The sequence below is a fragment of the Cygnus atratus genome, chromosome 16 (assembly GCF_013377495.2).
Source record: "Cygnus atratus isolate AKBS03 ecotype Queensland, Australia chromosome 16, CAtr_DNAZoo_HiC_assembly, whole genome shotgun sequence".
Taxonomy (NCBI): domain Eukaryota; kingdom Metazoa; phylum Chordata; class Aves; order Anseriformes; family Anatidae; genus Cygnus; species Cygnus atratus.
This window is the reverse complement of record NC_066377.1, coordinates 10,651,257-10,677,258: the sequence shown is the minus strand read 5'-3', so window position 1 is coordinate 10,677,258 and position 26,002 is coordinate 10,651,257. Positions and strand designations below refer to the sequence as shown.

General features: G+C 44.5%; 1 protein-coding gene across 1 annotated transcript; it reads right to left on the bottom strand.

The window, feature by feature from the left end:
- Positions 1 to 244: 244 nt before the first annotated feature.
- AHCY (adenosylhomocysteinase) lies at positions 245 to 25,352 on the bottom strand. The gene is made up of 10 exons (XM_035548591.1): positions 25,247 to 25,352; positions 23,310 to 23,500; positions 20,378 to 20,453; positions 17,592 to 17,744; positions 11,998 to 12,110; positions 10,875 to 11,082; positions 9,962 to 10,049; positions 8,987 to 9,104; positions 4,269 to 4,463; positions 245 to 1,244 (listed from the first exon to the last, which is right to left on the bottom strand). The coding sequence occupies exons 1-10, from the start codon at positions 25,272 to 25,274 to the stop codon at positions 1,113 to 1,115; spliced, it is 1,302 nt and encodes a 433-aa protein (XP_035404484.1). The 5' UTR covers positions 25,275 to 25,352; the 3' UTR covers positions 245 to 1,112.
- Between the last annotated feature and the right edge of the window lie 650 nt (positions 25,353 to 26,002).

Genomic DNA, 26,002 nt, shown 5'->3' with positions numbered 1-26,002 from the left:
ACTGTGAGTAGAGGTGTCGCATGATTCCATACCCCCTCATTCCAACCCATTCCCCCCCTTCATTCAGCTCTTCAAATACACTTAAATTCAGGAATGTCTCTTATCTCAAGTATATGATGCAGGTTAGCCACAACACTGGCTATTGCCCTGTGAAACCACAAATGGATAAATAAAATGGTTTCATTGGCTTAAAACAGAACTAAATAAATCCATGGCAAAACCCAAAGCATCTTGACAAAACAAGTCAGGCCACAGTCACATTTTTAATAAAAGCACTTTGATTCAGTGACAAAAGATACAGCAGACATAAATCAGAAAATCAAGTTTTGGGTAGAAGTGTGCTCCTGGTGTTTTCGTACGATCAAACAAGATCCCTAAACCTAACCATCCCCTCAGTGGTTTCTCAGCCATTCACGACACACTAGAAGGCTGCTAAAAAGCAAGTCACCCTTGCTTCACCCCTTCCAGAGTTGCTATGGAAGCAGGATAGAAGGGTCTTAGATCTGACCAAAATCAATGGAATAGGTTAAGTCAGAAAATAACTCCTGTTCTAATTTGAGTAGATGATTATGTTGATACTATAGGAGGGAGACCAAGCAACCTACAGAAATAGTCCTCCCTACCTCCCCCGGTTTCACAAATGTACATTTCAGCTATGGCACCTTTGTGGAGAGAAGCCTGACACAGCTAGCCTCATAACAGGATTTATCTAGTTTGAACAGGGCGTGGCAGAAAGCATCTCTGTAGAAACTGTTCCCCGTCTTATTGATTAGTCTATTCAAATAGGCAGCTGGCCTCATGTTTGAGAAGAGTAGGCATTTTCATCTAGCATTCTCTTCTGTCCTGCTCCTCTTATTGGGACATTAGAAGCCAATAAAAGGAGCATAGGATCCTTTTCACTGTGACATTAGCAAAGTAACCAATTCTAATTCCAAGAGTCATAGTGATCCTCTTTCACTAAGAAAACAAGCCCTGAAGCTCCCTGGGTAGGGGAATGAGTTCTGCAGCACTGAGAGGAGGATGGTGAAGGGCTTGTTCTTAGAATCCCAGCACACACCAGAGCTTTGGAAGGTTGTATCCCTGAACTTTGGTCTTTGGGTACTGCCACCTGCTCAGTATCTGTAGTGGTCTGGCTTGAATGGCCCATCCTTTGACAAGCCTAGGTATTTGGCCTGCTTCTCACTCAGCTTTGTCAGCTTCACGCACAGTTTATCCAGATGAGCAGCCGCCACAGCTTCATCCAGCTGGAAAAAAAGCATCAAGAAAAGAACATTAGCTTCAGTTCAGGAAGTCATGGCCAACAATGAGGAATGAATGCCTGAAACCAATAGCAGTCCCAAGGAAGATTTAACAGACTGACATAGATGAACAGTCATTGAGCTCTTTTCCTGCCAACATTCAACTGCTTGAGTGCAGAGGCGTCTAATCTTGAGCACAGAACCATTTTCAGATGTAAAAGCTCCAAGCTTTATTTGACTCCCTCAAAAGCATAAGTGAGACAGACAACTATGTATTAAAGCCCATTTCAATCCCACTTACACATTCATATCCACCAACAGGTAAAGAACTGAGGTAAAACTATTCAGAGACAAGAATGTCCAGTTCGGTAGAATGGAAAAGCCCCAGTCATGTTTCCACTATAAATACATCTGTACATTCTAGACTATCATCTTAATATTTTAGAAACATTCTAATACTGGCAAAAGAGAATGCATTTCCTTTCTAGATATACCATCTTTGGGGTATGTGTGTTAAGGATATTCATTCAAGAATCATTAATTCAGCAATAACACTATTATCTATTGTCATGGTCTTCATGAACAATAAAGCCAAAGTGGGCAAGTATATCATATTTTATACCCAACTTTGAGCTTTTCTTTATGCCAGAGGTGTCAGACAGACATGCAATTGAAAAACCATGAGCAGAAAGTTGGAAGATAGTTAAGTACCACAAGGGAAGAGTCAGAATACAAACAGTAACATAGAAAGCTTGCTACTATGTTAAATGGGAAGGCAGATCCATAAAAGATATTCAAAGAGACAGAACAGCATTAAGGAGGGATGAATCAGTGCTGCTGAGTTACATATGATAGAAGGACAAGTCTTAACATCATTCTTAACTCCTGCAATGTACAAGTAATCATTGCTAAAGAAACACAAACAAGATAAATCTAAATTCGAGCAGCAGAGAAAAGACTGATAATATTACCTCCATGCTAATCAAATGGATGTGAAAAGTCACAATACATTTTGTCAATAACATCAACAATCAAGGGACAGATCTTTAGCTTGTGTGAACAAGCACATCCTAAACAAGAGTGCTAACAAACCACTACTGTAAAGTAATCCCACTTCAATAATCAGGTAATATGACAAAAAGCTACATTTGAACAGAGTAATTCAGTGCAGCTCAACTTGTTCGTAGTAACATGGAGCTGTTAAAACCTACTGAGAACCAGCGTAGCCAAAGATGTACAAGACAAACAAAAACAATAAGTGAAATATTTAAAGAATGTGGAAGTTAACTGTGAAAGTTGCAGAACGCTACATAAGAGTCAGGTTTTCTTTCTTTCTTGATATTCCTAACTGGAAGGACTGTATTTAGAATGGGAAACAAGTATTTAAGCTTTGTAGACCCTGCCGGTTAGAAAAACAGGAGGGTTAAAAATCAAATACATATCTGGTTGAACTGAAATGACATAACGAGATCTGACAGGTGCACTGCCAGCACTGTTATGACAGATTACACCTACTTGAAAAAGGAGCTGTTACTGAGTTGCTGACATTTCCCAGATCAGGCAGGTTCTCAGACTGCAGCAGAGACGAGCTGTTTCACAGCTGCTTCAGCTTGTGGACTTCAAGATTTAAAGATAGGCTGATATTCTTACCTACTGCACACTTAAAATCAGGAAGCTGAGCATAAAAGAGGGCAGGTTTGGCACCAAGAATATGGATGCAACAGCTTGCCTAGATTTCCAGGAAAATACATTGCAGAAATACATGCAGGTTCCTAACAGCTAATCAAAGCAACAGTTTGCAGTCAAAGAAAACGCAACATTATTTAGCAGTTCTTAGATTTACATTTGGAACTCAAAGTTACTACACAGAACAAGGAAAGATACTAGCCAAAAAAAGTTAAAGAAAACTCTTCTACCCATCTTTGTTGGTTCTGACAAGAAGACAGCCTTACTCATTCAAATTATCTGCAGAGCACAGTTGGCAAAGATGATCATTTTGTCATAGTACATGAACCTGAACACATCATTGCTATACGCTGCATAAACATGCAACTCTATTTGTTAGCAACTGATCTGGGTGTTACTTCTCCTTTTCAGTTCAAGTACGATTACTAAAAACTGTTATTCAGGAAGAATACAAAGGCACATTTTATTAGCAACATTGCACTCTCTCTTTTTGAGGGAGTTGTCAACAAACCTTTTCCTCTGAAGATGATTGTGTGTGTGAGAGCTTGCTGACCAACTCATATTTCTGGTACACTTTGATCATTAACGGACATTTTTGGAAGCTTAAGAACCTGAGCAAACACTTCATAAATAAGCCCGAACATACAATTTACACTTCCCAGATGAAAAGTGTTTTCACATTTAGTCTCACACCCAGCTGCATTTCAAAGGCAGTGGGATTTAACTGTAGTATCTTTTCAATGACCATCTCAAATTCTCAGGCTTGTTTTGGAAAATTAAAACCAGATTAGTCTTACAAAGGAATTTGCAAGTTATGACATGACCCAGATTTCTCCAAGAACAAAGAACCCACAGATAAGTTTAAAGGGAAGCACAAGGGAATTTGTGTCATGAATATTTTGTGAAACTATTAGGATCAGATTGCGGTAAGCTCTGCTCAGGTGCAAATAGGACCCAGGCTTGCTCTCAACCACAGTAAAAGAAACTTCTAATTTCACTCCAGCTTTAACCCTGCCCCACTAGACTTTGCTGTTGAATAGGCATGTGACAGCTTGCTGTGAATGCTGACACTCAGCAGAAGGAACATGTTAGCTGGGAAGAGCTTCCTGACTATCCTGAGGCAGCACAAGGCTTCATCTGTTCTTCACAACCTCCTAGGCACAAAAAGCAGCCCACTTCAGACTCAACAGGCTCAGTGTGACCAAAGGTGAGCACTTACTAAGAGACAGAAGCTCTTTGTAACATTCAATAGGAAAATGAACTCAAGCACAAACAAAAATCTCTACTATCACATCTGAAGTTGGCTTCCTTATGAGCTTGTATCTTTCTACTATTCTACCTCACCTTCTTTGGCAGAAAATGGACTCCAACAGAGTATTTGTCACTATTCGTCCACAGCTCAATCTGTGCCAGCACTTGGTTGGTGAAGGAGTTGCTCATAACAAAGCTAGGGTGACCCATGGCACAGCCCAAGTTGACCAGTCTGCCTTCTGCTAGCAGTATAATGTGACGGCCATTCCTCAATGTATAGCGATCCACCTGGGTGGGAAAAAGCAAAAGCAGTTGTTAGAGGCAAAGGCACAGACAGCATTTTAACCAATGCAAAACTTGGTGGGCTACCTTCCCACATCAACAATTTAGCAATGGGCTTGGAACGTGGACTTTTATTAAAATTGAGACACCCCTCACAATTCCCAGCCAGCATTCAACAAAGCCTGTAACTACCCTGGGCTTCACACAACATGAATCTTGGCATCCGTTTCATGCCTAACCAGTTATCCCATTTTTTCTGATTCTTTCACACGCATATCATCTCAAGTATCTGTGGTAGGGAACATGCTGCCAGCAGTAACATGTAATTCATGTACACAATTATACAACAGTATGGAGAGCCTGGAGAGGGTACACCTCTGCATCCAACAGTTCAGAGGATTTGCATCTAACACCAGGGTAAGAGCCAGTTTGCTCAACCTGCTGAAATTACTCCCCAGTAAATCTTCCCACTTCAGTAAGGCAATCGATTGACAATTGAGACATGCACAGTTCGTTTCCTAGGTACAGGCTGCTGTAGGTATCTACAAACTCTTTGGCACCAGATTCTAGGAGAGACTGCTCCTTGAAGTCCCTTGTGGTTTGACAGCTCATCTCCTGTGATGACGCCAGGCCCATCTGAGAGCAAGACAGGTCCAAAGACATGACACAAGAGGATCTTCCCACTTATCAAGAGAGCAAGTCACATTGAACCTGTAGCTGTGAAGAGCTCGTATAATAAATGGCTATCCTAGATTTCTAGTACAACCTCCCCACTTTGCTCTCAGAGAAAAGCACAGACCTTTGTTCAGGCTGATTTCCAGGCTGTGCTGGGGACAACCTAAAACCAGATTACTGGTTTTAGCATGTACATAGACAGTGACTATCGCAAACAGAAGCCCTAAATAAAATTCTTAATTTCTCCTGCCCAAGAGCAATACAGCAAGGTAAAGTTAGTAAGTTTTTTGGTTTTTTTTGACTGAGCAGTTGTATTTTTTATGGATGTTGATTCTCCAGTGTGGACCGCAAGAGGCAGCACTCAGTTCACCCATAAAAAATACAACATGTACCACCAGAAGACTGTGGGAAGGAATAATGAAACAAAGAAAGCAGCAAAGCAGCATGCTAAAAAAACATGAGAACTACAGCATTGCTGACAGTAAATGCTGTTTACAGATTAAATGGCTACAATTAAGTTTTGAGGTTTGAATCTGGTGGTTTGCGCGTCAAGATGTTGCATCCAGATATCAACCCAACATACACCTATACAGCTGCCGGCTTGTATGTGGTATCACATACCTTTGGCAATCTGCTGACATGACTGATTCAATGCACAGGGTAATGGAGAAAAATGCAAATTAAAGTTTTTGTACAGAAGGAAATGCAGAATAGTGGTTGTACCAGCAGAGGTCTAAGTCAGTACTGTGAAAACAAGTCTCACCCATGGGCAGATACACCAGCTCACTTATAAGGTCAAGAAGCTGCTAGAGAAGTACAACTCAGGTTATCCAAGTGCTAAGTTCACCTCCATAGTTAAACGCATCCTCCTTTCCCCTGTCTGCATTTAGCTTACTCTGGACTTTCTGGCTGCTTTGCACTTCCCTCCATACCATAATATATACATAAATGACTTATTTTCAAAGCAAAAGCTCATCATTCCTTGAGCTTTCCTTCCCCTCAAGAGCAACATTTGTGCTACATATCAGCGTAATACCACAATGCAGTTGAGGGGTACTGCACCCAGTGCAAGCACATATTCAGAACAACCTGCCAGCTTTTTAAGAATAAGCCTATTTCCTCCTCAGTTGTACTTTGAAGGCAACAGATGAGTCTTATAATGGCACATTAAGACATTTTCCTATCCCAAGTGTTAAAGGTTTCTTATGCCAGCTCACAACTTGTAAATGGGGACCACATGTTACTGAAAACTACAAGGTTGGATGCTTCCATAATCACCCTTTACCTCCAGTTGATGTCTAGCAACCATGTACTCAGCTCTGGTATTAATTCTCAAGAACAAGAGACAGATGTCTTCATAGGAGGGTTTTGATCATGGATAGAGATTTTTGGTCTTGTACTATATTCCCCTCCTTGCTACAGGACATAGAAAAAAGTTGCTAGGTCTTATTAAAAATTCACATATGCAGAGAGTTGGTATTATAAAAACATACGGGTACCCTCACCTGATGTGGAAAAAAATGCAATTCTAAGGATAAGCACACCTTTAACACAGGACTGACCTCTGCTTGAAGCTCTGAAGACGACTAGGGACAAGATGACCAAAGTGCCCCTTTAATGAATCTGAGCAAAACTGAGAAGCCAGCAATGGCCTAACTGGCAGACCAGTGATTTCCCTCCCAGTCTCCAGCATAGGAGCGATTCTATCGATTTCTTACAGTGACTCAGCACTGTTGCTCTGAAAAAGGTCCTAATGCATGCAGATGAGTTCCCACACAGGTGGTGAGAGAATGAAGTTGCCACCTTCCTTAGAGTTTGTTTCTAAACCCGTAAGTACAGCCTGTCTCCAGCAGTAAGCAGTAGATGGGTAAGGAAGAACACAACTAACTTCAGGTAATTACTTTAGCTACTTTTAAATGTAGATGTTCATGTCCCTACAGCATCCCAGGCAGTGGCTTCTGTGTGAGCAGGTGCCTCCTTTGGGTCATTCTGAAACTCTTGCTTGCAACAGCGATGGCTTACAGAACAGAGACGTTCAGGGTAGGAGGTATATCTTCGGTATTAAACCATATGGACTACCTTGACCATAACTCCAGCCTTTTAAAAATAAAACATTTGTCTTTAACCAGATGCTTTTAATGTTTTTCGTTCCTTGAACTACACTGCATCTCATTGCTCAGTGTACCCAATACATTTGTAACAGGACTAGCTCCTGCTGTATGGAATATATAAAGGAAATGAACTACTGCTTCCTCCAAACTGACACTCAGATTTCCGTGTGGATTCAAAGAGCCACACTGAATGGGCCTGTGCGGGTAGTTTGTACATTATCACATTAACATCCATTTCAGCCTTTCACAATGCTTACGAACAGCTCCAGTTTTAAAACCTTTTAAAACCTGAGCTACCTGAAAGCAAGCAGCCTGCTACAAGCTCCTTTAGGACAAAACCTAGAGTAAGCCAGCTCTACACCAAGGCCATGGGCAAGAACAGACCTGAATATAGTAAGAACTTGAGAGTATAACTTCATACCTAGTTCAGCCCATGTTTAGTATCCCAACAGCAAATATGATACTGAAAAGACTTGCAGCTGCTTATTAAGAGTTTGATGTGGGTGCCCAATAAGCCACAGGGAAGTTATGAAAATTGGAAGAGCAGATTGAGATCTAAGACATACACTTGGATGTGGTTAAAAAAGTTAAAAACCTGTCCCAGAATCCTGCTATCAGCAACAATTTCCTTTTCAAAAGGTATGCCAATTTGGACAGAACCTGGTTTGCCTTGTGATGTTCTCCCTCAACATTGTTGTTACAAAATAATTTTGATATAATTTAGTTTTGTTTCTCTATTCCAGGACACAGCTGAAAAGCTGAAATTTTTTTTTAGATGCCTACTTCCCTGTGTGTCTACTACCACAATCTGAAGTAAATACATACTGAGAATGAAAGCTGAGGAAGGATAAAATATCCTGCCTTTTCTACCCACGCTCAGACTTCTGGTCTCCACAGGTTTCTAAAACGAAGCCACTGAGCCTGGAAGAGAAGTCTGAATTTGGCAGAGCTCCACATAGGCTTTCCTGAGGCTTCAATTTCCAAACAAAAAATGCTTTGAAAAGCAAGAGGTGTGATTTTTTCAAACCTTGACAGAATCCCCAGAAGACATTCCCTTGAGATTTATTCTAATATCAGCACCCTGGCATCAGGGCTTAGACTGTTCTGGTGCAGGGCAGCTACATCAATAAACAGCTTCCTTTGAGGAAATTCAGATCAGCCACTAGGCAATTCATAAGCTCTGTTCCTAATAAATTCTATACATTCTCTTAATGGTCTGTTTTGTATTCGTCATCTAGCTTGTTTCTGTTCTGTATTCATCACCTAGCTTGTTTTTTAAAACTGAGTTATGGCTTTGTTTTCAGCTGGTGGCTATCAAAAAAGCACATTTCTATACCTCTCTCAATACCCCACACATCAATGCTGACCTCCAATAAGGAACAAACTTGATGCAATTGTCTACATGACCAACATTAAGGCATAGGCTCCTGTTTGTCCTGGTAGTAAGAACACGTGAACAAAAATGCATCCATACCAGGCACCTCTTGCCAGATACCATGCTTTACTCCAAGACAATGGCTGGAATCAGTTGCTTTAATACCAATGCAAAAATATTACGCGCAACTTGTCCCAAGTTATACAGGCAAGAGCAGATTAGAATTCGCATTCTGATCAGCCCAGAACAACACTGCTTCCAAAAATAAAAGCTAGAAATGCAAAGAGAAGCAACTGAAAGGAAGCGTCCCCCTTTCTGGAAGCAGACGCTCACTTGCAATGGGGTATCTTCTGCAAGGTCTGTCTCACCTGAGGTTTAACATTCACCACCTCTACTGCATTTTCATTCAGCCACTTTGCATCAACTTCCACATCAAAATGACCAATATTACACACTATGGCATCATCCTTCATCTGCTCGAAGTGTCTGCAAAAAAAAGTGTTCCATTAAAAGTTAACAAAAAAATGTTTCTCCAAAATCAGAAGATGCTCTGGTCCATAGCTTTACTCAAGAAGTGAAGAGTCCCTGGATCACTGTAGTTGATTCTCACAAACATGAGATACATGGGTCTCGTAATCTTTTAGATGTGAAATCTGCTGGAAAAAAAAAACTTCAAGCCCCTAAAAAAGGGCCCTTCCCTAGAATGTAAGAGGTTATTGGAAAGAAAGTATTGTCCCAGTATAGAAAGTAAAACATTTTTTTTTTTTAATTGGTCAATACTAAAATACCTGTAGTTATTCTGTTCTTTCCTACACAGAATAAATCTTTCTCCATGACTTTAAAGTTACCAGCAGTTTCACATCTCTGGAGACTAATGGCTTTATCTCCTCCCATTTAATCTGACCTTGCACTACAACACACAGAAACCTAATGGCAAAGACAGGAATAGGTTTGTGAAGACTGTAGGGACTGTAAATTGAGATCTGAGAAGTGATAAAAACCAGCAGGGTATTTTACTGAGAACACATTAGTTTCAAGTCTGTTGTGCACACTAACAGATGGAATCACTTTTGATCTTTACCTACCTCCCCTTTTGTTCACATTTATCTAACAGAAAACTCAGACCTGCCCTTTTGTTTTCCAAAGTCTATCTTTCCATCTATGCCTTTTGTTTCTCCAGCATTAGGTGCTGTAAGACAAGTGCAACTTGTCAACATCCAACAGAACTGAAAGATTGAAGTCCCAACCTCTCATTAAATTAATGTTAAGACCATATTGCTGGCAAGTTATGACTGTCTAACTGTACCAGGATGTTTTCACTAAAGCAAGTGGCTAAATCATACCTGCCCTGAACAATGTCAGTGCATCCAGTGGTGGTAACAAAGATATTTCCTTCTTTACAGGCCTCCTCCATAGTAGTAACTTCATAACCTGAAAAAAGAAGAAAGATTATTATCCCCCTGCCCAACCACCAGATGTTGTTCAAAAATGGGCTACAATGTTATCAGCAGAAAAGTATAAAGAACTATGAATAAAAGAAGTCTGTGCCTGGCCTACGGAGGGTGCATGATAGCGGGTGTACTTCTCTTACTAAATACCAAGGTAGCACAAAAATCTCTCTCTCAGTATTTCCAGTATGTAGATCTATACATTCAGCATCCTGTGTCCATCGGTGTAGTGTCTGCCACAGCTCTCAGACTGGATTCAGGGGCTCATGCTTGCCAAGGAAATGCACCCACATACCTGCTGGTTCTAATCCGTTATGAATGGAAATGGGATAAACTGGTACTAAGAACAGCTACATTAAACACCTACAGAATAGCTAGAGCACAGCCTCACGTTGGAAAGGCAGAAAGCATAGCACTGGTCTACAAAAACATCTAATGAAGATAAGATCTGGTGTTTTGGTATGGAAATATTCTAGCAAAGTCTTAACCCACAGTGGAGGTAGTTGCCCAAGTTGAAGATAATCAAGTTATTCAAAAATAGACAGAGCATTATGAAATTAAGGGCTTACCCCACAATGGTCTTTTTATCTTGGACTACAAATGCATCTTCAAGGCCTATACTAATGAACTCCTTCGTAAGGTACAAAGGAAAAGTTCCTCATGTCCTTAAATTAAAGGGGGAGTCACATCTACATCTACAATATAGACAGGGCTGAAATCTACTGAAACTTCCTTGACCGGGTATCATTTATTGCTCTACATTAACAGAGACAGAACCAGTAGTAATTTCTACATCTTCAGTTCTCACCTTCCATGGCTGCCTGCAGCGCGTTGATGGGATCAATCTCAGTGATGATGACTCTTGCTCCAAAGCTCCGCAAGGCCTGAGCGCAGCCTTTGCCCACATCACCATATCCTGCCACCACTGCTACTTTTCCAGCAATCATAACATCTGTAGCACGTTTGATACCATCAATGAGGGACTCACGGCAACCATAAAGGTTATCAAACTTGCTCTGAGGAAGAAATGGGAGTAGTTTCAGAACAAAAGAACTGTCTGGAACTGAATAGAGCATGCTAACTCAGAAGAGATTTACTGACTAGATTTAAAGACATCTGGACACAAACCTCATGCGCACCTGAAAATCCCACTATAATTCACATGCATCCCAAAGCATCAGCACCCTCTAAATACCATTCCTACATAACCCTCAATGGACCAGCATTTATCTTAGAAAGCAGAAATACAGCTAAGCAAGGGATATATACCTCCTGCTCCATCCTTAGGAACTGTTGCTTGCAGAAATACGTCAGACAAACCAACCTTTACCAGTCACAAGCTCATCTAGGTCATTCACTTTCTTTTCCAGCTGTTACCTGCCGCCTACCTGTGGACTTTAACTCGGTGTCGACAAGTTCCTTGACACAGAATCTAACTGTAGCCCAACAGAGGCATAATTTCCAGGGTTGTTTTCATATTATTGAAATGCAAAAAAAAGAATGCATGTCCTTGCAAACAAACAAGCCCTGGATGTTCTAAAAATGGGATATTTACAATGGAATGTCACATTTGAGCGTGGTGAGGCACAGGTACAGGTTGCCCAGAGAAGCTGTGTATGCCCCATCCCTGGAAGTGCTCAAGGCCAGGCTGGATGGGGCTTTGAGCAACCTGGTCTGGCAGAAAGTGTCCCTGCCTATGACAGGGGGGGGTGGAATTAGATGGTCTTTAAGGTTCCTTCCAATCGAATGGATTCTGTGATTAGAGGCAACACAGGCTCTATATGCTAGAAAAGGATATATGCTGAAAATCTGCTCAGTACCACATCAAGCAGATGTAAGTCAGCAAGAGAAAGAATACTTGTATGGGAATTACAACATCCCAGCACCAAACCAGCCATTACAACATAGTAGAAGTGTTCTAACTGCATTACCTTGGTGACAGAGTCGTTAACATTGATAGCTGGAACCTTCAGGGTCCCATTGGCCTTCATCTTGTACAAGTTGTGAACTCCAGTGGTTGTCTCTTCTGAAATACCTCTAATTCCTATGGGGAGAGTAAAATGATTCATCTTAGTTGGAGTTAATGCCACTGCAAACCAATACATTCAAGTGACAGAAGCAATTTTCACAGGCCTAGGTTATAAAATCCTTTGCAGGAAGCAGGGAAGAGATCAGAACCCTCATTTGGATCCTCCAATAGCAGTATGAAGCTTCAAACAAGTTTCTTCCCCATGGGACTTAAAACAGCAAGACAAAATATTTTTTTGAAAAATAGAAGGGATCGATTCTAGATCAGAGAGTCAGGAAAGAGACAGTTCTATTTTCCCACAATCTGAGCAAAGAATTCTTCTGCAAAGAGCAAGATGTTCACTTCAGTGATGTTTCTAAAGCCTAGCCCAGTCTTGCAAGATGGCTTCAAAGGAGGTGATACGTAGATAACCGCATTTAAATCTAAAGCACTTGGAACAAGAAAAATTCAATTTCTCAGTTCACCATTCCCAGTCCTCCTGTTGGTAATCAACTCCAGCTCTGATTAAACACCCCAGATCTAGACACTAGCTACGTGAAAATTCAGTTTCATAGGTATTACTACCACAGTCAAAAAAGCACTGTTTCAAATATATCCTTGTTTAAAAATAGTCCAGGAGGTGGAGGCCAGAGACAAAGGACTGTCTAGAAACACAAACATCATACAACAGAACAAGATCTTGATATGACAGGAGCTGTCATTCAGTCAGTTTGCTCCAAATTACCAAATTATCCAAAAGCCAAAGCTGTAAGTGTGCTCCCTGCTTTAAGGGCCCTGACTCTTCAGACCTTTTGTCAGCCTTGAGTTTTGTCCTGAACTGGCATAACCACATATGGTACTAATTCCAGATATTTCTCCTCCCTGCTGTAACAGGAATATCTCATTGCATGTAAATTCTCTGTATGCTACATTGGGCAAGCCCCCAATTACTTACAAAGCCTATCCACACAAAAAGCTACTCAATTTGTGACAATCAGAACAAATCTGAAACAAACCTATGCAGCCTAGCAGAATATCAGTAGTAGAGAATATGGTAGCTATGTTCTTTAAGGTCTGGAAGGATACTATAAGTTAATTATTCTGTAACTGTATGAAATTAGGGGAAAATTAGGTATTAGGTGAAAATAGAGGAACTGTTAAATCAGGCTGAAACCACCAACATGAGCCATATCCCTTGAAAGAGATCCAGGTGGACACCTGGAAGGGTGAGTGCGAACCACCAACAATCCCAAGCAAAATCCAGAAGTGTTTATGCAGCCTATTAATTTTGGGGATCAAAGCATCCAGGCCTGGCCAAGCCCAGCAGCACACACGAGGGGCCTGCAGGCTCCAGGGAGGTTTCTCGTGGCTGCAAGAATGACCATGGCCTTATGTGCTCTGCAAGGGCACCCAACCAGTGCCGAGGGCAGGAACCGCTGCCTTTGGCTCCAGCTCAAGCGCATGTTTCAGGGCCCTGCTTGCTCAAGGCACAGCTCCCCCACAGGCTATGTGAATGGGCTCCTGTGGAACAGGATGTAGGTGCTCGGCAACAACCCTCTGGTTTCATCTGCCTAGGTGAAACGAGAGCCCCTGGAGAGGCTGGTCTCCCCTCTGGCCATCAGCCCAAGGCCACCTGTGCCAATGGGGCTGCAAGGGAAGAAGGGAGAACCCCAAATTAGTACCAGAGCTGAGTTAAGTGACAAACACAAAATCCCTTGAAGTCATCTCCAAAGTTTCACAGCCTCCCCCTCGGGAAGCGTGGCTCGCTGTATGCCCCAGCCCAGGCCATTGCCACCTCACGCAGCACCCAGGGAAGCTGGGCCCCACCAGCCCTGACCACCTGCTGCAGACCAACGCCGCCCCCTAGCGCCCCCCTGCCAAGCCAGGCCCTGGGGATGCCATCCCCCATTGTCACTCCTGTGGCAAGTCGTTAGTGGAAAATGTTTGATTTATCTTCCAACATCTTTACTCCCTTAGACAGAGCACATAGATGCTGATTTCTGTTCAAAATCATCCTCAAAACCCGCTGCGATATGACCTAAGCCCAGATGAGCCATGCAAACCAAGAACCCCAGCAACTTTGGTTCAGGTCTCAGTGTGATTCAAAGCTGTTTTCAAACTGGGATTTTTACAGAGCAACACGTCTTGATAAGAGTCTAAAAGACAGCCTCCAGGCCTCCCTGTCACTTCCCAGCCACCAGTTATTAATAATGGTGCTGTCACAAAGAGAAATGGGAGACCAGCACCTCTAGAAGGAACTATAGCTCCATTAGGTCAGTTGTCCCAACTGGTATACCATCACAGACCTCAGACAGCCATCGATTACCACATTTCACTTGGTTATCTGCAGAGAGAATAAGTTCAGGTTTTAGCACAATGAGGGCAGGGAGGGGACAGGACAACCTGAAGAATGTTGTCTGGTGCACAGTGACATACAGCATCTATAGCAAGTCTCTCTAAAGCAGCATTTTCCCCAAAGTAACAATTTCCCAGTGCAACTGACTAGATCAAGGATAATCTCCCCCTTCTGAAGGAAATCTTTGGGAGTTGATGGCAGAAACCTCGAGTTCAAACCTGCCCTTTCTTCTGGCCTATCTCCTAAAGAGAGGCTTAGCAGACTGCCTTTAAAACTGTGCTAAGTGAACCTCATGTTAAGCATCTCAGCAGCTTCCCTTCCCTGAAGGCTACCTGCCTGCTGTCCCCAGGAGACACATACAGCTGGTCTAAGCTGCCCTCAAACTCTGCCAAATGAAACACTTAGTTTTAATGCCTGAGTGACTTCAGAACAGAGAAGGGTCTACAGCAAGGAAAATGTTGAAGTAAAATAAAGAAGCCTTGCTGAACATTCAGGCCTGCTTTGTTCTCCCGTATTTCCTACCTGATCTATGAGCTCTAACAGATCACAAGTCATCCCATCTTCTCAGTCTTTTCTGAACAGCAGCCTCTTGCAGAGATGCCAAAGACGACCTCTGCACAAGTTCAGATGACCTTCTTCTTTGGTTCTGAAGTTTTACCCCCTCCTACCTTTACCTATCTTGGTTTTAAGAGCATTTATCTTAGTGGAACAAGAAAGTAGTACAAAGGCCATTCTGCCCTCTAATTGCAGCTGTGAATAGGGGCAAGGAAATGCTCTGCAAGCTTTCCCACGCAGCTGTTCAACACAGCTGCTAGCTGAAGTAGACTTGAATGAATCATAGACCCCTATTTTCAACTGCTCATTGCACACCAGGACTGAACTAACTCCTGTATAAATTAGACAAGCCTGAAGCACAGAAGACAGACAGTTCCTCTAAAATTAAGTCAGGAAACTTGTCCAGCCTTCAAATAGCAAATGATGCACTCAGCTCATCATTGCTGTGCGCATAGCTCAGCTCCACAAGCTGTTCTGCTCAATTCTCAGCTTTCCCCATGTCTCCAGGGGAGAACAACAGGGGCTGCAACATCTACTGCGCTCACAATCCAGCCCTGCCAACTACTGTGCATGCTCTAACGTGACTGTCATTCTACCTCCACCCCAATGAGACCGTTGAAATGTGACGTCAATCCATTTTCAATGGCCTTCAAAAATCACAACAAGCCTTTAGCGTTTATTAGCCTCTGTTATCCTCAAGGCATGAAAAAAATAGATGCTGCACAGCTTTTTTTAAGCAATTTTTGCAACAAAGGGCTAAGCACAGATCTTAAATGCAACCAAGGCTCTGTACTCAGTGGGTCCCATTCTCAAAGTTTTGCTGCTTCTGAGGAGCATTGAACTGGGTGGTAAAACACACCATGTTCTGTTCCCTTCCACAGAGATGAATCTTAACTTACTGAACTGCTGCAAGGAGGCTTCTCAGCTACAATCAGTGCAGATAGTACATGCATTTTAGCGAGGGAAACACTGACAGGTATGACATTCTGTCTAGACCCTTTAAAAACCCAGCTGAAGAGCCACTCTGGAGTTGGGAAGCAACCCCAGACAGTAGGGATGTTTTATGAATGGCAGACCACAGATGGTTGCGGAGAGAGAAGACAGCTGCTGCCCTGCTACAACATATCACACTGGTCCCTTGCACAACAGGAACACAAGACAAGTGAGGGCACAAAGGGACAGATATCAGAAAGGCTGGTGGTGTGAAAGGAGCTCAGTGTAAACACCCTTAGGAAGAGAGACACAAATTGAGGTGTTTGTTGCAGGTATGTGGCAGGGGAACAACCCTGCTAAACAGAATCAGAGTATGAAAATGCATTTTGGGCCTGTCACAATGCCAGAGAGACATGACTAGTTGTGGTATTCTTTGGCATTAAACAGCAGAAAAGCAAATTGTCATGAATTTCAGGCACAGGCAACCTAGAAAGCAAAAGAGACCTTTGATGGAACAAAAGGGATCCCAGGACGGCTGAGCAAACACCAGTGAAAATCTTGCATTAGTTCAAAAAACACCAAGATGTTTGCTGCTGGAGAATTACTAACATGAGGTTCAGGGTCAAGGAGAAAGCAAGGCCTGTCTCTCAGATGCAGCTTCCTCTCTTCCTTGTACCCCTACCTACACAAGGGCACAGATGGCAAGTAGACCCAGTCTCCTTCCTTCACACAGCCCTATGTCCTGACTCCTAATTTTTCCCTGTTCAGGCAGCACAAGGCTCAATAAAGTTGATCCAGCAAACTTTACAGCAACCCCACCTCCAAGGACCAAGAATGAACAGCAGCAAACCCAAAGGTGTCAGCTTAGTTTCTGCTTCGTATGCCCATCCAATTATCTCCACACATTCTAGGTCAAACACATCCTTTGGCAATAATAGGCCTCTGTGGTTTGCAGCAGCACATATGATGGACACTGGCAGAGCAAAAAAGCTGTCATACTTGCCCAGCACAGATGAGCCTGCTACTAAAAGTCATGTCAAATTCCCTTCAGATACATCATTTTACAACAACACATGCTAGCCACACTACACTGTGGTTTTCAGTTTTACTATCTTATACCAAAGGTAATAAATCAACAAGAGTCCCAAACCTGACTATGCCATCATCTTTGCTGACATAAATTGGATGAGTTAATGCCTTATAGTTTATACACTGTAGAAAACTGCTCCCTTTCCAGGAAAAAACTACATGTTGTCACAAGTTCATCTAGAGATGCAGTAAGAGGATAGGGAACAGAAGAACATTAATGACAAAAAATATGTATTAATTGCTAGCTGACATTAAGCAATTCTAAAACACAGCCCATTTCCAGGAAGCTTTTGACCAGTCAGCAGCAGCACTGGTCACTCAGGTAATGGATACAGTGAATGATGGCCAGAAGGATAGGTTAATGTAGTATAAATACTACAAAGCAGAGATGGAAACAACAGTTCCTGCAGGTAAGAGATTCTGGTTTTTGACTGTACGCAATTTTCATGGACACATCCATAGCCTGCTGGCACATGCATTTGCATCATCACTCCACCCCTTTTACACAGGCAGGGAATTCCCACAGAAAAAACGCCTAAATGGCCTCCCAAATAGAACAGTGCCTGACAAAAACTGCAAGTTACCTTTCAAGAGCTGTGGGTATTTAGCATGAACGAGGTTAGTAAGATCTCCACCATCATCCAAAATCATGTTGAGGGGCTGCCCATCCTTGAAATAGAGAGTCTGTTCAATGCACCACAAATACTCCTCATCGGTCTCCCCTTTCCAAGCAAAAACTACAAAGGAACAAACACACAATTAGACAGTTTCTTACTGAGTGTGTAATAAAGCAGGTAAATAAAGATTTCATCAGCAGCACTCAGTAGCAGAGCCAACAGACATTATTATCCGTGCCTGCAGGCCAGAAGAGACATTTGCATTGGAAAAAAAAGATCTCAGAATGGAGAAGTAAAATCACTTTGCCTTCTGTTCCAGGCCACAAACTTTATCAAAACAGACTGCACTGTTCTCCTCATTCTTCTGCATTAAGAGGGAAAAAACAAAGCAAACTAAAGCAGACTTGTACCCACAACGCCCCCACTTTCTCCCTTAATTCACTATGTTACCAGGAATTCAAAACAGCCAGTGGATATATTGATGCCAGGTCCTGCACTTTGGCCACAACAACCCCATGTAGTGCTACAGGCTTGGGGCAGAGTGGCTCGAAAGCCGTTCAGAGGAAAATGATTTGGGGGTGCTGATTGGTGCTCACATGAGCCGGCAATGTGCGCAGGTGGCCAAGAAAGCCAACAGCACCCTGGCTTGTGTCAGGAATAGTGCAGCCAACAGGAGCAGGGAGGTGATCGTCCCCCTGTGCTCTGCTCTGGTGAGGCCGCACCTCGAGTGCTGTGTTCAGTTCCGGGCCCCTCACTACAAGAAGGACATCGAGGCTCTGGAGCGTGTCCAGAGAAGGGCTACGAAGCTGGTGAAGGGCCTGGGACACAAGTCCTGTAAGGAGCGGCTGAGGGAACTGGGGTTGTTTGGTCTGGAGAAGAGGAGGCTCAGGGGAGACCTTATTGCCCCCTGCAACTACCTGAAAGGAAGATGTGGGAAGCTGGGGGTCGGCCTCTTCTCACGGGTAACTAGTGATAGGACTAGAGGGAATGGCCTCAAGTTGTGTCAGGGGAGGTTCAGGTTGGAAATGAGAAGACATGTCTTCTCAGAAAGAGCAGTCAGGCATTGGGACAGGTTGCAGAGGGAGGTGGTGGAGTCACCGCCCCTGGGGGTGTTCAAGGGAAGGTTGGACGTGGTGCTTAGGGACATGGCTTAGTGGGTGACATTGGTAGCAAGGCAATGGTTGGACCAGATGACCTTGAAGGTCTTTTCCAACCTTAACAATTCCATGATACAAATAAAAACACAACTACAGCATTCTATAGCACAGCAGAAAAGAGGCACGAGACTTTAGCATGAACAAAGCACCAGAACAAAGACCACAAACTCTCCAGCAAATTTGAGTTTAAATTCTAGTCTCTAGCACAGTGCTAAAATCCAAGCTGCCGTGATTCCGTCATTCTTATAAAGGTGTATTTCTAGATCAGTACATCTACCACCAGGTTTCAACAACTAACACATTATATCTAGCAGTACCTTTGCCTTTCAGGCATTTGTACCTGCTTCATGTTATACTCAAGCCCCAGTGAAAACAAGCTACTCAAACTTATTAGGCATATGATTTATATACCCCAACATTGGACACCTGCTAAATTGCCATGTTTTCCACTGTTTATACTGAAAACTTCAGCTCTGAGCCACAAGAAGCCAATCCTACAACTAATCCTTCTGCAGAAATGTGCATTAGTATCTCTCATTGTATACAAAGGTTCGGCATTCCTCCAAGGTCTCATAAATTCAGTATGTGAAGTGTAATATTAACAAAAAAGAGCAAGTTCCACCAAGCAAGAATACCAAGGGCATAGGTCAAAAGCTTAAACAAACACTCCACCTATAAAACTGCTCTTCAGCTGAAGTTTTGAGTGTTGAAAGCAGTGAGGGAGGCAATATCTTAACATCATATCTGGAAAGTCTTCACTCATCCTTTGACATCACACACCAGCAACAAGCAGGAGCTGATGCCTGCAGCTAGTAATGCCACAGAAGCTGATGAAAGAATTGCTTTCTTCTGTTGCCTGAAAATGGACCACAGCTGAGGAAAGACTTGTGGCAACAGCTAATTATAACAGTAATGAAGGACACCTCCCAAAGCAGAGAACCAGGCTGCCAGAAAACAGATTTAGCCTCTGCCAACACCCAGGCTCAGACCATGTTCTCTCAGCAGCCATGAGGACTGGATGTCCTTCAGCATGTTAACTACGTGTCAAACAGCTTAATGTATTTATACTGATCTGCAAGGAATTGCTAACAACTGGAAGATGACCGTAATAAAACTGCATTTTGATAGAACGCTGCAGGGATATTAGGCTGCAGTACAACTGGCCTGGCTTTAGCCTTAAAATATCTTGAATATTGACCTTGCTACTGTTATAGGGCACATGGCAGTAAATATCCCTTCCCCAACCCCTGTTAGAACCAAGCTTGCTGGAAACCAAACACCTGTCGATCACACCTACACACCAGTGTCTATTGTCCAGCCCATTTAATCATCTTACTGACCAGGCTTAAAGCTGGTTAACAGACAGCCCAGCTCTTTTGCAGTCTACCACCACATCAGCCATTGTCAGGAGTGCTAGACTGTCTGATGCAATTCAGCTAGAATCAAATGTCCCATTCTGTAACAATCACTGGCTTTGATAGGCTGTTTCTATCCTGAAGCTTATTCAGAGAAGCTTGATCTGTACATAGTTCGATTTAGCTAGAACAGACTGTATACCCCAATTCATCAGAGCCAAATTAGGACATGAAAACTTACCAGGGATACCAGCTTTTGCAATAGCAGCTGCAGCATGGTCCTGAGTAGAGAAAATGTTGCAGCTTGACCATTGTACCTGGAAAACAACTCAAGTTTTATTTGCTGAACAAAGTTCTGAGATATCAGGAACTCTATATCCAGACACAAAAGAGAACAAAAGCAGAAAAGCATATTAGTACAAATTCCTGCCTAAGTAGCTCTGCAAAAGTTGAGATGAAAACTAAGTATTTGACTAGGACAGGGAGAATAATGATACTTGGGTGGATAACATAATGGAGCTTTAGCTGTGCCACATATTCAGACATCTACTTATGAGCACTTGTGCCAGACAGCCAAAGCACACATTTAGCTATAGATCTTCAGGAAGTGCACAGTATGGTGGGTTTAGAAAGTCTGGGTCAGTAAGTTCAAATTTTCAGAACAGCCTCATAACAAGTGTCCAGCAAGGGATAGCTGCACAGCAGCACACCTGCTGGCACTCAGGAAAGTCAGAAACACAGCTGAAACACCACAGTCCATCAGCAGGCATTCTCTGAGATTATGCTCACCCGACTCCCACTCTGTGCCGCAGTCATGGAAGCTTTCCCAGTGAGCTAAGCATTTTCCACAGATTTCTTAACTAAGCTCAGGCACCTAGAAGAGCAACAGCATGTTGCTGAGTTGCATTGAAAAGAACCTGCACACCTACTGCAGCTCCCCAGTGGTGGCTCCCAGGTCCCCAGTGTGACCTGACAGACACACATTGGAGCTCTTGCTCTGCTCCCTACCGGGCTGACCAGCAGGTAGATATCTGCATGCTTATTTACAGCAGGCTTTAAGGAGAGAGGAAAATCAGGTACAATCCTTAAACCTGATTTCAGATATTCATCCCATTGCATCAAGAATCAACACTTCAAACTAAGGGTTGCAGTAGCATACCCCATCTTCTTCCATCTGAGCCTATAAAACCAACACTTAAGTGTTGGCAACAACGCTCTCAATCTAGGGAAAATTGATCCAGAAAGAGCACAGAATAGCTGAATTCAAAGTTAAGCACTATACCTCCTCACCTGTGTTTTTCTGATCTCCCTCCATATCAGCATAGATGACATCAGAAGGTGTCATGAAATTCAAAGCATACTGAATACCTATATACCATTTACACTTGGAGCACTTGATACAAGCCACTTTTCAACTCTGCATCCTCAGATCTGTAATGCCAGTTTGTGGTAATGGCATAGACCCAAGAATTACTGGAGTACTTGATGGGCTCAGAACCTAATATTTACATCGCACTGGTTATGAAGAGCATGTATTGCTATTACATAATATTAAAACTTATGTACACTGAAGGCAAAAAGTATTTACTCTTTGTAAGCCTAACCACAAAAAGGGATACCAAGATCACTACACTGCAGCTACATCCTCACTGTGTAGGATATAGTTTCATTGTAGTTTCTCTCTTCCCTCCCAAGCACTGAAACTCCAGTAGAACAGATAAACCAGGGCTGAAACCAAATTCAAGGCGAAGTCTAAACTTACACGCAGGCATCAAGACAAGAAAGGAGCTCACAATTAACACAATCAAGCACCAAGCTAATATAACAGCACACACCTTCGAGGCACAACCCTAATTTACGCTTAGAGGAACCAAATCTTTGTAGGTACCTCTCTGAATGACTTGGATGAATGCCATATGACACTGATTTTGAGCTGCACTCAGACTAAAGCAGTTTAGCAATATTTAAGCAAGCACACTGCTGCTGCCTAGGCCAGCCATACTGGGATACAGCAACAAACAGGAGCAGCAAGGAGCTTCATAAAGTTCAGCTGCTACCACTTGCTTTTAAATCCTGAAAAGGGACAAAAGTTTCATAGGAGTTGAAATAAACTGTAACCAGGACTGTAACTCAAAGCTCTCCTTCAGGGCTGCACTATTTGCAACAACTCTGACCAGACAGAAGACAACCTCCACACACAACAGCACGTGCAGTCCTGGCACTCTATCTAGATCTATCCCCCCGACTTTTTGAGGAAATGCCTTAGCTGTTATAAAGAACTTCCCCTTCTACCAGTGCTTTTTGGTCAGCATGACAACGCTCGTTTCCTGTAACCATTTCCAGGCATGTACTCCCAGGAAGGGATCCCATACAGGGCATCTCTGGGCAGCCAGGGTGCAGGCAGCTAAAATTCAGGAAGAAGGAATTTCAGATCACATCCTGTGCTTTACATAATTCATCATCAAGCTCCAGCCAGTTCCCTGATCAGCTCACAAGCTATCTGGATTGTGCCAATTTTGGACTCCATTCTGCAGGACAGGCACAGGGCATGATGCGGCAAAGGGCCTATAGGTATCTGAGTCTTTAATACAGACCAGGGTAACTGGTTCAGTCACGCAGTGAATTTCAAGTCAGTAGAGTCTCCACCCTCCATCACTGAACCATGCTACCTCTCTGGTGTTTTCTGCACAGCTCAAGGGCTATCAGGAGCTCTCAGACAGCTTCATTAGTTTTTGCTGACTTTGAGGGCACAGGGTCGTTCATAACGCAGGCTAATCTGCGCTGGAGGCAGTCACTGGAGATTCAGCATTACCAGCATACCAGCAACAGCACTGCATGCCTGAACACAACACAACCACATGGGAGCAGCTTTTGGCACCACTCCTCAGGGTGCCGTGCACACCGCTGAGGGAGCTGCTGAAGCCAGTGACCCAGCCCAAAACAGACACTTGTGAAGATGCCGCCTGTCCAGAGGGAAGATACACATCACACCCCAGGGGTTTTTGCTTAAGGAAAGAAGAGATAATCCACCCTTCTTTAGGCTGCAGCACAGTCTCTTCCCAAAAAGGACAGAAATTTGCGAGGATCCCCTACAGTAGATATATAAATTGAAGCAGTGCCCCAGGCAGAGTGTTACCTAAGAGCATACTGATGGAGAAACTCAGACACTTTACCTCAGCTCCCAGCTTTATAAGGGTCTCTATGAGAACTGCTGTCTGCACGGTCATATGAAGGCAACCAGCGATACGTGCACCTTTCAGCGGCTTTGATGCAGCATACATCTCCCGCATCTTCATCAGCCCTGGCATCTCATTCTCTGCAATCTCAATGGCCTTGCGACCCCAGTCTGCAAGGCTGATGTCAGCTGCAAGAGAAGGACAGGTGTCAGAGCTGAAATAGCTGAGGCCTTGGTATCCCTTCATACACTTATGGGTAGGAAACAGCTGCAACAGCTGAACTGAACACCAAGCAACAGCATGGAGATAGAGCTGAGGGAAAAACAGGCCCTATCGCAGTTACTCCCTGCTTTTGCACTATGGTACACAGGCTTTCAAACAAGTTTAGATCAAACAGTCCTAAAATAGCAAAGCTCCTGTACAGGCACATTAACCAACTGCGATCTATTGCTCAGGAGTCCTGGGGCCCATTCATTCATTACACTCCATCTTTAAGCACCCATTCCTGCAGATACTGTCCAAGGGTCTGTCACTTTCCAGAGATTTACTTTCACAGTATTAAGACTTGCACACGTGTAGGGGCTGCCTGTACAGTAACAGCTTCTGCACGTAAGAACAGACACAGAGTACTGTGCTCCCTGCCAAGCGCTCCAGGGGCTGAGCCCCACCCAGCTCCCCCCATTAAGGACGAAGCTGCAGGGCTCCCACCTTGGCTCCACAGAGATAATTATTGAAGCATCATTAGTCACAGGTCTGTACAAAAGGTTTCCAACGGTCTAGTGCGGGGTTGAAAATACTGCACCTGCATACAGGTATACAGACAGTATACACAGTATACAGACTACAGCCTCACCTACAAGATCAAGGGCCAAACGGCTAACACCTGGGTGCTCTATCCCGCTGCATCATTCAGTGCCAAAAGGCCCTGACACTTTTTTTTTTTTAAATCTCTTCCAGAGATTTCAGGAGCTTACTGTTTCATTACAAACATGGTCAGCCATATTTCATTCAGCTACCTAGCAAAAATGGGCCCTAGAGAGCATTCAGGAACACCAAGCCAGAGTGCCCAGGTTCATACTGACGAGCTAATTGCATTTTATTCCAGAATGAAGCCCAGGGCCCACTGAAGCTCCAGGGCCTGGCCATTACAGCAACCAGGTCTGAAAAAGCCTAGGAAATGGATGGGCATTGAAATGATGATGACAGGGGTGCGCAGGGACTTTCTTTAATCTCACCCATCTTAAAAGCTCAGCAGTCTTACCAGGGGGTGCTAAAGGAATCTCCTGGAGTATTTTAGGTTTGTAGCTCTCACATTCTTTCCTCCAAGGCAAGTTGTTTTTATGAACTAGAACCTTATGGACTAATGTTCTTTGTCTTAATTTAATCTTCAAAGACCACAAAACTCTTTAGAAAAATGAGTGGTTTTTTTTTTGTTTGTTTGCATTGGTTATCGTTGTTGTCATTTACATGAAGGTTCAAGATTACAAACCTACCCACTAAAATCGTTGGGGGGTGAGTCAGATAGGCCCCAGATTTAAGGGCACTCTCCCCTTCGCAGTGCCCGGTGAAGGGCTCCTGGAGGGGAGGCAAAGCTGGCGCAGGGCTGCGGGGGCCCCGGTGCAGGCGAGCAGCACGAGCACAGGCGGAAACCGCGCTCGTGCTTCCCCGCACCAAGCCCCGGCGGTTCGGGAAGCCCGCTCAGCCCGCCCGAGGGCTCCCCCGCTCCTCCTCGCTGCCCTTTGGCCGCGCAGCCCCCTGCCGCAGCTCCCAGGGGCTTCCCAGGCTCCGATTCCGCCGAGCGCTCCCTGCCCGCGCCCCCCGGCAGCTGCCATCTTCCCCCGGCGGCCGCAGCCAGCCGCAGCCCCGGGCCGGCGGAGCCCCGGCGCGGCCGCCTCCCGGAGCGTGGCGGTGCCGAGCCCGCGGCGCGCACTCACCCACTTTGTAGGGCAGCTTGTCCGACATGCTGCCGGGCACCGCGGCCGCCGGAAGAGGAGGCGGTGCCGGCCGCGGGCCCGCTTTAAGCAGAGGCGGCGCCGCCGTGTGTGTGCGCGGGGCGGGGCCGCACCGGCTCGTGTGCGCCGGGGAAACGGCCCCGCGGGGGCTCTGCGTGCCCCCGGGGCAGCGGCGAGCCCCGGACCCGATGCCCGCCGGTGGCTGGAGCGGCCCGGCCCGGCCACCAGCCATCGCCGGGACCGGCCTTGGAGCGCCCGCGGCCCGGAGCAGGCCCCAGGCCCCAAAGCAGAGCTGGCCGCGGAGCCGCTGTGGGCGCAGAGCGGGCTGTGCTCCCCGGCCTGCTGGCCTGGGGCGTTCGCCACACAGTCACCTCCCTGGTCCTGCTGCCTGCGCTATTCCTGATACAAGCCAGGATGTTGCTGGCCCTCCTGGCCACCTGGGCACACTGCTGGCTCATGTTGAGGCGAGCATCAACCAGCACCCCCACATACTTTACCTCTGCACAGCTTTTGAGCCACTCTGCCCCAGCCTGTAGCACTACATGGGGTTGTTGTGCCCCAAGTGCAGGACCTGGCACTGAGCCATGTTGAACCTCATCCCATTGGCCTCTGCCCATCGTGTCTGTGTCCCTCTGCAGGGCCTTCCTACCCTCTGGCAGGTCAACACTTCCCCCAGCTTGGTATCATCTGCAAACTTAGTGAGGGTGCGCTCAATTCCCTCATCCCAAGTCATCAATA

Coding starts and splice junctions, on each gene's coding strand:
- AHCY (XM_035548591.1), bottom strand. CDS start 25,274: ATGTCGGACAAGCTGCCCTACAAAGTGG. Junction 17,745..20,377: donor TGCAAAAGCTGGTATCCCTG/GTAAGTTTTCAT, acceptor GTTCCTTTGTAG/TTTTTGCTTGGAAAGGGGAG. Junction 11,083..11,997: donor TTAACGACTCTGTCACCAAG/GTAATGCAGTTA, acceptor TTTCTTCCTCAG/AGCAAGTTTGATAACCTTTA.